Source organism: Chaetura pelagica, unplaced genomic scaffold, assembly GCF_000747805.2.
Source record: "Chaetura pelagica isolate M959 unplaced genomic scaffold, ChaPel_1.0 scaffold363, whole genome shotgun sequence".
In the NCBI taxonomy this organism is placed as follows: Eukaryota; Metazoa; Chordata; class Aves; order Apodiformes; family Apodidae; genus Chaetura; species Chaetura pelagica.
The window spans coordinates 1869824-1884534 of NW_009952720.1; the positions used below are offsets into that span (position 1 = coordinate 1869824).

At 38.8% G+C, this 14711-nt stretch overlaps 1 protein-coding gene across 1 annotated transcript in view; it reads left to right on the forward strand.

Annotated features, from left to right (window-relative positions):
* Positions 1 to 839: 839 nt before the first annotated feature.
* RFWD2 (ring finger and WD repeat domain 2, E3 ubiquitin protein ligase) overlaps positions 840 to 14711 on the forward strand; it is a 185106-nt gene continuing 171234 nt past the window's right edge. The window contains exons 1-6 of the mRNA XM_009994680.1: positions 840 to 874; positions 2943 to 3002; positions 4483 to 4580; positions 5876 to 5940; positions 8115 to 8234; positions 10217 to 10285. Of these exons, the coding sequence (XP_009992982.1) occupies positions 840 to 874; positions 2943 to 3002; positions 4483 to 4580; positions 5876 to 5940; positions 8115 to 8234; positions 10217 to 10285 (447 nt within the window). The remainder of the gene's footprint in view (positions 875 to 2942; positions 3003 to 4482; positions 4581 to 5875; positions 5941 to 8114; positions 8235 to 10216; positions 10286 to 14711) is intronic.

Below are 14711 nucleotides of genomic sequence, written 5' to 3' on the forward strand. Positions count from 1 at the left end.
CTATTGAGTAGATAGTAGTGACAGTGCTCTTTCACCTGGCCACCTTCTGCCTGAAGGACAGAACCTGCAGCAAGTCCTGCTCCCTGCTTATACCAAAGAGGAGCAGAATAGGATGGAGAAACTGTCATGGGTCTTGTTTGCTGGAGAGCAGAAGGGAATTTGGAATGTGTTTAAATTCTATGGTGACCACTTCAGCCAGAGGTTTGGGTAGCAGCAGGGTGACAGGAGCACTCTTGAGAGGTGCCTTGAAAACAGCTGACAAAACCTAAGTGGCCTGAACTTAGTTAAAATAATGTTTACAATGTTTGAGGTCTACCTTAGAGAAAGAATGGGAAGCCTTTGCAGTGCTGGAAAAATAACTGTTTAGTGAATAAGGCATCAGTATCTGGGGAAGAGCAGTGACATTTTTGGCTGGCTGAAGTAATTTGCATCCTTTCTACCTGCCTAAGACAAAGAGAGGATAAGAGCTTTCTCATGCAGAGAAGCCTTGATTTCAGTATACCTGTGCTTCTCAATTTCAGTGCATATTACAAGCTATAGTATGGCTCATGTCCCCATTACTCCACTACTTTTTTTTAACCTTCCCTCTCTCTTAGATTACCTTAAACCAACTGCTGCATAGCAACTTTCATGTGTTACAGCCAGCCTGGCTTCAGTAAGTATTAAAAGACATCAATCTTGTTTCCACTAGTAAATCACTGAGCGTTTCAAGGGAAAAAGTTCTTAATGGAAACTTCAGGCTCAGTTAACTGTGACCCTGGCACTCTATGGCTGCATTTGCTGGCTCTGATTGCTTTCTTAACTATTTTTGGTTTTATCATTTCTCCAGTCAAAGTGGTATGAAGAAGAATAAGTTTGGGAACAACAGTCTTGGGTGAGTGTATTAGGAGGTAGTCTTTTTAGCTTGACTTTGTGGTGTTCTATTGCAAACTGAGGAGCATTGCAGCCTTGATGGCTACACTTTTTGGAGGCAGAGCATTAGGAGCATACTGGAAAGACCACAGCTCATCCTGTGGGGAGTAGCAGTTTTTAATGTGATGCAGAGAGTGGGACCTTGTTATATGGCATGACTAGAAGAAGATGGAGAAGTTAAGCTGTTTATCACCACTGAGGAGAAACCAGCCTCAGACACTCATATGACCAGAAGGCTTTCACTTTTTTAAAGGCCATCTAATAGACTTCAAAGGTGTCTAATTCTCCTCTTATTAATCCACCTTTGGTGAAGTTTGGTCATAATTTATACTGACTAAACAGTGCCTTGAAACTAATTAATTTCTAAGTTGGAAGCAGTGACCTGAGCTCCTGAAGCTGTTGCTGCTGAAGACAATGTGCAGAAGAGGCTCTGCCATTTACTTTGGAGGCTTCTTTTGAACAACAGGATTGGTGGCTTGGGAATATTTAAGACAATCTTATTTGTATATTGGACAAACCTTTCAGGGCATCCATGTTTTCCAGTTTGGTCTTTTGGAGGGGGATTGCATTGGCAGGGACCACAGAGGCTTAAAAATGTTGAAGAGGTGTTCCTTCTTCCTCTTTTTATGTGCCTTATGAGGTAACCAATACTAGTATCTTCTAAAATAGATGACAGGAAGGGGGACAAACTTCTGTGGAGTGCTAACAAGGGGAGAAGTCAAGGTACTCACTTGCCCTTCTCAGCCAAGAATTGTTTATTTTGCTTAAGCTTTAGGTTTTTGATCTTGGCTTAAAAAAGAATTGTGCTCTTCAAAAGTAAACAGTTCATTAGCAGCTTATTCTGTGGGAACTGTCTGTTTGGCAGAAGGTGGGAGGAAGCTGTTTCTGAAGACAAGTACTGGTGAAAACCCCTCTGAACTGAGATTGGTGAGGACTTGGGGGAGTAAGAGGAGAGCATTTGGATGTATCAGGGCTTGACAGCAAGGTGAAGCCTGTGACACAGCTGATTACATTTGCTAGGTGCAGAACTGTGGCGTTGCTGCTCACAGCATCTTGCCAGGTAGCTGACCAAGGCCTGAAGATGAATATGTATGTGGCAGCATATCTTACCAGCTGGCAGGGATAGCAGCCATGGGAATCATAGGGTGCAAGATGCATATCTCCTCTGCTTTCATTTTTGTTTAATTTTCCTTTCAAATGTTTCACCGCCCCTTGATGAGGAGATAGCTTTCTCCCATTACCTGTCCCACAGACTCCCTGTGTCTCTTGTCCTGCTCAAGTTTCCATGGAGCACTGTTTGCTTGTACCTCCTCCTCTTCAAGCTCCCTGCTTGGTCCTTGGTGACCCCCTCCCAGAGAGCTGGCTGTGCTTTGATCACTAACTACTCTTGGAAAAAAAACTGAAGCCCTTGTTTCCATCTTCATTCCTCTATCTTATGAACAATCCCATGTTCTACCTTTCCTCTTCTTTGAGTGTGTAACATTGTGCTTGACTGTTGGTTGCAGGTACACCCCCTTGTTGGCACCTTCATTCATTATTATTTCTTTCTCTTCTCTTCTTTCTCTTCTTCAGTCATTGCTATTTCTGCTCTCCCTCTTCCCATAATTTTTTGTTTTATTATAGATAGCTATTGGCTGAAACTAATTTTTGTCATTTATAAATGTCTTATGTCTGCTTTTATATAAAAAAAGTTTTTTTGCATTCTGTTTAAGGTCTAGTACAGGAGGATCTTCTGCAGCCTTGCTTTTTGAAGTCACTCTGGCATGGTTTTCAGCTGTTGAAAGCTTCAAAAGGGAGTACTCACCTGGTGTTCAATGTATCAACCTGCAGAATCGTTGAGTTCAAAGGACTGTTGATTGCCCTTTTGATCTTTATACTGCCTGCTTGCTGTTGCACTTCTATGTCCTCTTTCATTTTGCAAGTAGAAAACACTACCTAAGCTTGATGAGGTGACTGTTTTGAATCAATAAACATTTCCTTCATTTTTTTAACACAAAAATACATCTTTGTTCTTTGTTTTGTTTTCCCAGCCCCATCTGTTTTGATATGATTGAAGAAGCCTACATGACAAAATGTGGACACAGCTTCTGGTGAGATTTTCTTGTGTTGTGCAAAATGTCCATCTCTTACAGCATGTATGACTGATGTTGCTGTGAATCCCTTTCCTTCTGAGTTTTTATTACTTTTATCCTCTGTCCTTGCACTGAAGAAAGTTTAATAAAATTTTTAATGATAGGTAACAGGCTAAAACAAAAAAGGGAGTTGTCTTAGTGTTTAAAACAAAACATACTACACCACCATATTTCCTCTGTAAAGAAAAGAATGGTTATAAACTTCTGGTTGCATCCAGTGCCCAGAGACTGGACAGTTGGTCAGCTTATCTCAGTTTGCAATGGCAAGTGATAATTGCTACCCAAAGCAGTGGATCCTGCCTCTGTAGAGATCATGGGAGTGAGTGTTGGTGTTGGGGGGTTGTTCTTGCTGTTCGCAAGACCATATACAGTTTGCAGTGGTCTCTTACACTTTTTAAGGGAGGATGTGCTTCTGACTTGTTTCTGTTGTCTTGAATTTGCCCAGAGTCCCCTTATTTTTCAGTGTTATCTCTGGCTAAGTGAGGAGCAAATGTTTTGTGGAAAAGTGCAAGAACCCTCCAGGGGCAGGTGTGGAATTGTCTGCTCTTCCTGTGCTTAGCTAAGAATTGGAATAAATGTTCAACCATGGTGCTTTAATGTCCCATGTACATTGTACTCTTATGGTGTCTGTTAACTAGAAGCAAATTGCTTTCCCTTTTCAAGGAATAATATTTTAATAGCATAAAGCATTTCCTCAAGCAGCAGATGCAGTTAACTTTAGAAATGTTTTGAGCTGCAACAGGTAAAATAACAGCTGATTTTGTGCCCTCCATGATAACACTTTACTCTTGTGAGCTGCGACTTTTAAAAAAAGTCCAAGATGAGAAGCATTGAAATATCTTGATTTAGAAAGAACAGAGCAGTGTTGCCACATGGTGCCTTTACCAGCACTCAGCATGAGGCTAAATTCTTAGCAAGATGCTTAAACCTGATGCTGAGGTACATCTTGTAGTTACTCTGTCCCTCCAATAGCTAACATCTCAACTGAGAGGACCTCTGAAAGCACTTCTGGAGAGAAGAATAGCCAAATGTCGGTGAAGGTGTTTCCAATGTGCTCAATTAGCCAAAATGCACAATAGCTTCTGTTGCTTGTTAAGTATTTGGCTAATCTAGACAACTTTGCAGTCTATTTTTTAGCTCTGCCTGTGGAAGAGGGGCATGAATTTGAGATGGAAGTGTGGCTGAAGTATCCATGCTGCCACAGTCCTCAGGCAATGAAGAATTAAGTACTTAAATACCTTTTGTAATCCTCACCAAGAAACTTTGCTGTCTTTCTGCTGTAGCACACTGAGTTAAGTGTTGGAATATTGTGACTCAGCTGTAGGATCTTGGCCATGCAACGCAGAGTACATCCTATCTAAGGCTGATATTATTTACCTTTTGCTTATGTTTTGTTCCTTCATGTTTGCTCACTTGTTTCTTGTTTGTTTCTCAACAGCTACAAATGTATTCACCAGAGCTTGGAGGATAATAACAGATGTCCCAAATGCAACTATGTTGTGGACAACATAGATCATCTTTATCCCAACTTCTTAGGTGAGCTCCAAGTTAGTTTCCATGAGGAACATCATAGTAGTTAAGGAAGGCAGGCACATTTGTACATTTGTCCTATAAATAGGCAGCTTCTGGATATTGAAAATAAATTCCAGACATCAACCCTTTGGTCAGTTGTGGTTTTTACTGAAGAAGTATAAATTGCTAATACTTCACTGCCTCCAGCAGTTCTGTGTGCTGAGTTGCAGCAGTGAGACTGACTTGCTGCTGTTTGCATACCAAGAAAAGGAAAACAAAGATGTTTTCGTGTTGACTAGAGATGTGAATCTACTTCCTTGTGTTTTCTTGCCCTGTCTGTCTAATAATCAAGAACATTCTCTGTTTACAAAGAATGAACAGTGGAGGGGGGAGGCTGAATTACATATTGTACTATTTTTGCTGCTGCAATGAAGTCCATGTGATGGATGTGTGTAAGTCACATGCAGAAAAATTATTCATATACGTGCAATCCTAATTGGTTGCTTCTTAAACAGAGGAGTGAAATGTTCCTAACTGGAAATAGAGTTCAAAACTTTGTTGTGGGGAAGAAAAGGTCAAAGGAGAAACACGTTGTGGTGTGAAATATCAAAATTAAATTCTAAATTTCATATGCATCCATTCAATAGTAAATAGATTAAAAGATTAATATCCAATGAATGCTTCAGAAATGGGTGTCATGATTTAGACTCCACAAGTTGTGCTGAAGGTGGTGCTGAGGCAAGTCTTGGAGGATGTCTTGGGCCACTGAGTGGTGATTCCACACACTGGCAATTCGAGGGGAAAACAGCCATGAGGAGGGAGAAGAGCTCGTGTGTGTGTACAAAGGATTGAAGTTCTTGCTGCATTTGTACCACTCACTAGATGGGTCTGACAGAAAACAGCAGCAAAAAAATGCACACAGTAATTAAAAGAAAAACACTTTTCTGGTGTGCTGGTTTTTGCCCTGTAGTAAACCAGTTGAGTTTTTACTCCCTCATACTCTTCTGCAATACACTTCTGCCTTGGAGTTGAAAAACTTTGCCCAAGAACCATGGGTGCTTAGAAAAACAAACTGAAGCATTGAGGGATTTGGGGAATGTGTAGGCATTGTATTTAATTATCTTTTAAACAAAAATCAATTTTTCAATACTTGAAAAAACCATGAGCAAGGAATAAATTGGTGAGAAGAAATGGAGACATTCTATTGATAAACTTACTAAAGTAAAAATATGACTAAATAAAAATATTGAGATAGAAGTTTTCATACTTCTTGTGAACTTTAAATCAAATGCTGACATCCCATTTATTTATGGTTTTAGTCAATGAACTTATTCTTAAACAGAAGCAAAGATCTGAGGAGAAGAGACTCAAACTGGACCATTCAGTGAGTAGCACCGTATGTTCCAACTTTTTTTACTTTATATTTATTTAAAGGTTTGGTACTGCAATTGTTATTACATGGCTTAATTTAGAAGAAATGCTGTCGAGCTGATGCTTCAACTTGGTTCATGTGGAAATAATACCATATCAGTGGCACTTCAACCTTCTTAATTCCCATTTTTCCTGCCAGTAACATGTAGAGGGAAGCTCTGTTAGCATAGCTGAGTGTCATGTGATGTATTGAATATAACCTGGGAAAATGCCTGTGGAAGCAAACTTGTTTAAAGGTAATTTTCATTCGTTGTTGGCAATTACAGCTACAATGAGAGTAATGAATGATGAGAAGTGCCATGGGCTTGTCTGATCACATATGAGATTGGAGAAAAGCTAATACCAACCACAAGAGGGAGAAGGATGCATTTGTACTACTGGTATTCTGGCTCTGATGCCAGAGAAAACTGTATTGATATCTTGTAGATTTTCTTTATGTCACACAGTGTTCCCAGCTCATGAAAACAAAACCAGACATTTCAGTAGATTTGTAAAGGTATCAACACTTTCCCCCTCATCAAGTGTGGAGACATTTTTAAAGAAAACCCCTGTACAGCAGCAGTGGATGCTCTTGTACATTAAGATCAAAAAGACTGTATGACATTAACGAGGAAACTTTATATGCAGTATAAAATACACACAAGCCAGATTGGTTTAAAATGTACACGATTGACCTGAAGACATGGATAGTAACTCCTTGGCAATTTGTTCTACTTTCTCCCAGTGCACCTTTTCAAACTATGCCTATAGGTGCATCTGTGTTAGATAACTACCAGTAAGTGCAAAATCTACCATGACTTCATGCCCAAAACAGTGTCCTGTCTACCTTTTGGCAGCTCTTAAAGAAATACCTATATCTTTAAAAAGAGAAACCTTGTGGTTGTACCAGCTCCATGTGCCTGGTTCCCTTTTACTTCTGGTATGAAGAGAAGTCATTGAATACATATTGCAGCAAATGTGCAGTTTCTGTGTCATGAACTTATCTCATTAAGAAACCATTCTAAGGGATATTCAAAGCTTTCTGAGTAGGTTAGCAGTAGTACATTTAACTCCTACATTAGTATGTTAAAGTTTTATTTGAATCTTGTTGACATGCTTAAAAAATGGGGTTTCTTTGCCAGTTGTTGCAGTTGGAAATTGAGTGTTTGCCTCTAGTTTCCACAGGCTCTGTTGAGAGTTGTGTAAAAAGTTGCTTGTTGCATATGAATGTTAATGTATTTTATCTTAATCTAGACAATACAAATAAGCTAGCACCTCTTAGAAATGGCATCCAGTCCAAACTAGACATTTTCTAGCTCTAGCAAATTATCTAGTGTCATAGCTTTTATAGGGCAGGATTTTTTTAATCCAGCTGGTTTTGTTCTTGGGAGGCCTAAGGACCTTTCATCTGTTCCTGAGACTTCTTAATGTAAGGCTACATTAGCATTAGCTTATTATTCAGGTTTTCCTGTGCTAAAAGATTATTTTTTCTACTGGCAAGGAGAAAGAGCAAATGGTCTATAGGTAAGAATGGGCTGCATGATAGCATGTTGGCTCTCTGATGTGTCCTCAGCTCTAGCAGGTTGAATGAAAAGTTCACCCTGATGAACTCAATCTTCTTTCCTGCTCTCACATTTTTTGTGAAAATACTCTTTAAGAGGAGTAGTGTGGGAGGTGAGACTAGAAAAAAAGAAGCTGATGCCCATTTGAATTTAGTAGTAAGGCTTTACCTGTTGGTTAAAAAAATTAAAAGGTATTGCTACTTAATAGTATTTCAGGTAGATATAATCCAACTAGGCTTGGATAAACATGCTTTTTTTTCTCCTCCCCTTAGAAATACGTTCTCAGAAACTAGGGCACAAATCAGATAAAATTGTGGCTGTGAAATAATCTCTTCCTAGTCACAGCAGCTCTCCTCTCATAAAGCACAAATATCTTGCAAATAAGATAAGCAGTTACACAGCAGGACAGAAGGTCTGTATCCTGTATATGTGGGAGGACTGGGAATTTTGATTCCTGGAAATTGTTTTGAAATTTTTATAAAGGGATGTAACATTGCAATGTTAGTTTTAATACCTGTTGCTGGGGTTAGCCCTGGATGGATTGAACTCACTCATTGTCTCCCCACATCTCTTGTGTTCTTTCTAGAATGGCCATAGGTGGCAGATAATCCAAGATTTGCTGGGAACTGATCAAGACAATCTTGACTTGGCCAATGTAAACCTGATGCTGGAGCTGCTGGTGCAAAAGAAAAAACAGTTGGAAGCAGTAAGAAATCCCTTATTTAAAATGACACTGTCTAGTTAGCAGTCTTTGCTTTTCATTCTTTTATTTTGAATGAAGATTCTACTGCCAAATATATTACCTTTCTTTTGTGCTTTAGTGTTTAGCAGATTTAGCAAACTAACATTTCAACTGTGATGCCCATAATGTGCTTATAGTGTTGCTGCTGGCAGGGTTGTACAAACAAGCAGGAAAAATGCACAAGGGTAAGACTGGTTAGCAGAACAGGGAAATGCTTTGGAAGGTGTTTGCTAATGAACTGTTGTACAAATGAATATCATCCTTCTTGGTAATTAGCATGAAAAAGTCCAAAAGACAGGTTAAGGAATAAATTCATGACATGTGGAAAAGATCATGCCCTTTAGTTTCTTCTGGAACAGATAGAACTTAAATGACTGCCATCCTTGAGGGCTTTTTTAATATGTAATGCTTGAAAAAAATGCTTGTTTATGAGGCTCACTTGAAGATTTATACAATATGAAACAAGCTGTTCCTGTGATTCCACTGAAATGTAGTTGGTTTGGAATAGTTCTCATGTTTTTGGCCGTTCCATGCTGTTGGTCTCAAGGGAGCATTTTCCAGTTATGAGAGCCAGACCTACTAAGTTAAACTGGGTTACAAAATTTGACCTACTAAACTTTGGGTAGGAGAGTGGCTTTTGATGGTGCTTTAAAGCAGGTGAGGAAAAAGTTGTATTGGGAATGGCTACTCTTAACTTGCACTTGCAGAATTGGTGTTTATTCAACTTGTGGTTCTGAGGGAAGGAAAATAACCCCAAAATATGTTTACTGACTACTGACAAAGCTGTTATGTTGCCTTACTGCATGGGGACTTGGACATAACATTTTTATTCTGGCTCAGTGAAGATGTGGCAGAATGGTTTCTAACCTCAGAGTAAAACCTCTTTGTTGCTGTTGTTCTCAAGCCTTTTGTGTAATTTGTGACAAATCTGAAACAAAGGAGACTTGGTGCTGAGTGTGTGGATTCTTCAGAGTAGAATTACCTTAAAAAGCTTTAAAAAGCCTTTAAAAAAAAACAAAACAAAAACAACCCCAAACCACACCTGACACTTAAAAGATACTTACAGACATTCTTCCTTTCTAGTTTTAGTTGCTTTGCTTTCATTATTGTCACAAGGGTGGGAAGGAATAAAATCTCAGAATAATAGTCTTGTATCCTTCTCTTTTTACTTTTTCTGTCCCATCTGCTTTTGATGGATTCTACTCTAGTGTCTTGATCCTCTTGAGTGTATGTTGAGTCCTTTAATAATAAATATTATGTTGTGAAAATAAGCCTCAGAATGCTGGGATAGGATTAGGGCTACATTAATGCTAGATTATGGGTTTTATTTTTCTTTCCTCTTGTGCTTTCTTATCTTACACATCTAGTCTAGTTTTTGGCCAGTTTGAATGAAAATAGGAAGCTGATGGTTGAGGTAAATGAGCTGTCATGGAAAGATTGGAAAGACATGTTTGAGCTTCATAAGTGATTTTATTGTCTTCTGCTCTGGAGAAATCTTCATCAGGAAACACAAATGCTGATTTTAGGGCAGGGGGGTGATTTTTGTGTAAATACTTTAGTATGTTAATCATGAAGTGGATGCTAATGATATTGCAGGGCAGAAGGTAAGTCTGTGAGGAGCCTGCATTGCAAAAACACTTTCAGATGCGTTAGTCAATAAAACTGAAAAGCATTTCAACCTACTAGTAAGTCTTCAGTGGGGCACAAATAAGAAGTGCTAGGAGGATTTCTGCCTTCATGTGTAAAAACTTGTTGTGAGCCAAACAAAACCTTAAAACCTGTGAGGTAAAGTAAAACTCCCATTCTTAAAACTGCTGTAATAGCTGTTTTCCTTGCCTCTAAATGAAAGCTGCTTCTGTGCCTAGTGTGGATTCTTGTGTGTAAAATGAATGTTTGTTTCTCTTAATGTATATGTAAGCCACGCTTCCTTATTTGCTATGTTACAGGAGTCCCATGCTGCCCAATTGCAGATCCTTATGGAATTTCTCAAAGTTGCCAGAAGAAACAAACGTGAGGTAACTTGCTTTGTGTTTCAGTGGGTGAGGTGGTGTCTGCTGCTTTCTGCCAGCTTCTATTTAAGTGTGCTAACCCAGTGTTGTCTCTCCAAAGAATAAGGCAAGGCATTTTTGGGGAAATCTAAGGCAAAGGACACGTGGTTTTCAAGGAGAATAATCTCTTGACATGTGTCAGCTTCAGTTTTTAACTGCCTGCCTTTTTGTCTCACACTAGTGTGAATCATGTGGGAAGAAAGCAACTTGAGGGTAGAGATTCCCCACTGTAAATTCACATGAAACTCTTGAAACAGTTTGTTGTTTTTTCCTGGAATGGGAAAAGATGGGGAAGGAGTGACCTTGTCACTCAGACTTCTTTTAGTGTATCAAATACTGTGACTTGGGCAGTGTCAAGGAACTAACCAAAGGGGGAAACTGAGCCCAAGGTAAAGTTGCTGTTGTAAACTATGAGACCTATTAGGCTAGGCAGAGTATCCCATGAGAACTTGTGAAAATACTGTTCATTAGAATATCCAAGTATCAAATGGAAAGGTATGCTGGAGAATCTTGCCTATCACTGGAGGTATCAGTGAAGACAAAATGGTATGCTTCCCTTCTGTTTCTCTTTGGTGTGAAGGATAATATCTGTTTGATCCTTCAGGGTTAGAAAAAACCACAAACTCTTTTTGCTTAAACAGCAAAGACACAAGCATTGTTTAAAACTATTTTAACTTTAGTTTTTTGAGATGCTATTAGAAGTTATTTTATGGCAGGTTCATCTACAAACAATTCTCATATCTTCATAATATCTACTTTAATTTTCTTATATTTAGTATTATGTCTAGAATTTCAGACCTTGACCCATTTTCACTGGCTATTGTCCATTGACACTCATTAAACACCTTCCATTGGAATTCAGTGCAGGTTGAGGAGCCATTAAAACATTGGGGAAGCTTCCTGGTTATTATGCTTTAGTCTAGGAGGTAAATTGAGAAGTGGGTGCTTCAAGAGGTTCATACACAGCTTAGCCAGGTTGCTCTTCCTTGAGTCATCCTGGGGTGATGCAAGTTCAGGGGCAAGTACTGTAAAGTCACTGATTTTGCTGTCTCCTCCCCCAGTTGGAAATGAGTTAGAACAGCTCCACAGGAGAGGCTGTTGATACCTACTTTGGTTTGCATGTGCTGAGTGGGAAGGGTGAAGTGGAGGAAATAGCATAGCTTTTGATTCTTAATGTGCCATGGCAGAGGGTAGCACTGCTGACTGATACTCAATGTCATGGGATACCTTTCCCATCTCATCTCATTGCCCTTGACTTTAGTAATAATGCACAGGGATAGCATCTCTTTTTTTAAGGCTAAATAATCTTAATTTTGTCTGCAGATCCTCTGAATATGGCCTAAGGAACATCCTGAAGCCTGTTGGGACACAGCTTATTTAAGATCTCTGTCCCTGCTTATGTGTCCCCTAGGTTGCCAAGACTTCCTCTGATGTTCTTTCTTATCTCTCCTTTCTATTCCAGAAATGTAAGCTGTCACATCTCAAAAGTCTTGTGCAGGCCTGTCAGTTCTGTCCCTGCCATAGTGGTTAGTGTCTGGCCTTGACATTTATTTTGAGGGAAATGGGGACTTGTTAGACTTGCTGGAAACAATCTTTTCTTTTCACTTGATCAGGTTAAGAAAGATGCAAACCAGTGGGAAGAAGTTTGTCAAATACAGACCAGTCAGCAGAACAATTTTAGAAGACTAGCAACCTGTGTTCATCAGACAAGCTACAGCCACAGAGTAGATCAGGCCAGTTGATGTTTCCTTTCTAGTGAATGCCAAGGTCCTCCCTGTAGCTGGTGGATTTTGTGACAAGTACTCCATTCTGGAGGAGGCATTTCTGTGTGGATAATACAGGAGATACTGTTTGTGACAGGCAGTCGGGTCATGCCAATGGTAAAGATGTATCCTGGCTGCAGAAGGCCTGAGGTACTAGTTTGCAAGCTGTGAAGAGGGATTTAAGGGGCCATCTTGAGGTAGTAAAAAGGAGTAAGAACTTCCAAGTTTACTGTAGTTTCTTTTGATGCTGTAATAGGTGACCTTTCAAGAAATAAGGATGGAACTCCAGAAATGTGTGGACCCTGGAACACTTGTATGATGTATTGCACATCACCTGCTCTTGTGACTTGTAGCTCGGTCATGGGGAGGAGCATTGCCTCCTTCCCTTGGGTAATTCAAGCCTGGTTCTTGCAAAGGTGACTGCAGGGTAATTGCAATTTCACTCAGTAAGCCATGGCTGTAACATTTTCTTACACAAAAGAAGCTTTTTTACTATGACTGAGAGTGCTTGTTTCAGATTTTTGGGTTAAATGCTTAAAGGAATGTAATACTGCCTGGTAACTTGGTCTCCTAATATGCCTCTTTGAATATTATTTATGGCATGATTTTATTAACAAGTTCTATTTACTACATACTTCAAGTTCTTACACAGTACTTTGTTAGTACTTATTAGTGCAAATATTGCCTTAGAGTAAATGCACCTGTGTAATATTTCATAAAACATGTTCAGATCATATGGTTAGCTGCTTGAAACCTGCCTTGCTTATTTCACTCAAGTTTTTTGGTGTTGTTTTTTTTCTGCTGCCTTTATGAAATGGTGACTTCTCAGCTTATGGGACAGGCTTTTTATCTAGAAGAAAATGGTATCTTTATAGACTTAAGAATTCAGAATACTGCTGTAGTCAAGTATTTTGACAAATGCATCTTTCTTGCACTTCCATACTTTTTAAGAAGATAAGCATGAGGTTCACAATCTGCAGAAGTTTCTATGAGAAAATCTGTTTTGATGTGTTTAACTTTCCAAAACATTGATCTTTCAAGCTGAAATTTACTGTGGTTCGTTTTTTTTTCTTTGAAAAAAGGTATTTGCAAGTCCTTTTCCTTTTAAGTTTGTGTTTTATTTTCCTTTTGACCTATGGCAGTGTGTCTAGAAGAGAAATCCTTGGCAGTGTTAATAGGGAAAAAAATATTACTTTGAAAAAGATTGAAAACAAATGGCTCGAGCTGGAAAATACTTTTGCAACAAAATAATAGTTTTGGATGGGAGAAATGTATTGATCATCCACAATAGTTGGTTGTCTCTAAACTTAGTGTGGCTGTGTGCCTTTCCATATGTGTGCACAGTTAATTGAATACACACTCTCAATTTTTTGATCCAGTGTTTTCTTCTGTCAAAATCAAATATTCAAAGAGTCTGAAAGGTCAAGTTTAATAATGAAATGCTTGACTTGGGTTTTTTATTACTGTTTTCAAGGGAAACCAAAAGCAATAACGTGACTTTTTGTAGATTTGTATTTTCATGTTGGAGTTTTAGTGCTATTAGCTTAGCTTTGTTGCTTAAATACTTTTGCAAATTTAACTTTGTTTACTTTGAAGCTTTGGCACGTTATTTCATCTTGAACATTTTGAGAGAGGTAGTATTAGCTAATGGAAAAAAATCTCCCCAGTTTTATGTTAATCACTTTAAAAAGAGGCTTCACTAATTATCTTGTCAGGATTTGAATGCTACCAAATGAAGTTAGGCACCACTATATAATGTGTAATCTGTCCTAAAACCATTGTTGGCTCAGTTACCTGATGGAGAGTGCTATTTTTGTGAAGCAGCACCATTGATACTGAAGGAGGTTACTGAGCTTCACAATTAGTACCACAAATCAAATTCTACAACATCCTCTATTCCCTAGATGTGTTCATGTTTCTCTTGGCAGCTATTACTTCCTAGATTTGTGAGCCTTTTTCTTTCTAATAATGTCACATTAAGTCTCTCATATCTAATAAACAAGACCTTTTCATGTCTATTAATGCAAGGGGGCTGTTTTCAGCTGGTAGCCATCCTGGGACAGAGAAGTAATCCTGAATTGTCTCAGGTTTGTTGCACTGAGTGCCAGCTCAGCATTTCAGAATCATTATCATTCTTTTCAGCCTCAAATGTAAGTATCTATCCAGCTGTCTTCACTTACTCCATATTGTGAGCATGTTAAATACAAAAATAAGAGGAGTTATTAGTTACTGTGAGATAATTGCAGGGAATTATAAGCATGAATTCTCCAGGGATGTCATTACCTTGTGTTAATCACTTCACCTGTCAAGTCTTAGTGTTCTGTGCATACACACAGGGATGAACTAATGAATAAGCAAGAGGAAGTGACAGAACTAGAAATCAGTCATGCTCTTATGTTGTCATATAGTCTTGATTACATTCTAGGACTCCTGAGGTGAATTTATAGCTATAGTAGTATCTTTCCTCTCCACTGTGCTTAAATAACTGGTATTTTAAATCTATTTGTATTTCTGAGCAGCTCAGTGAGAGACCTGAGCTCTGACTGCAGTGTTGATAAGCCAAGGATACACTAGTGTATGAGCAGCAAGCTAGAGGTTATCATGTAAACATCAGTCTATAATAGCTACTC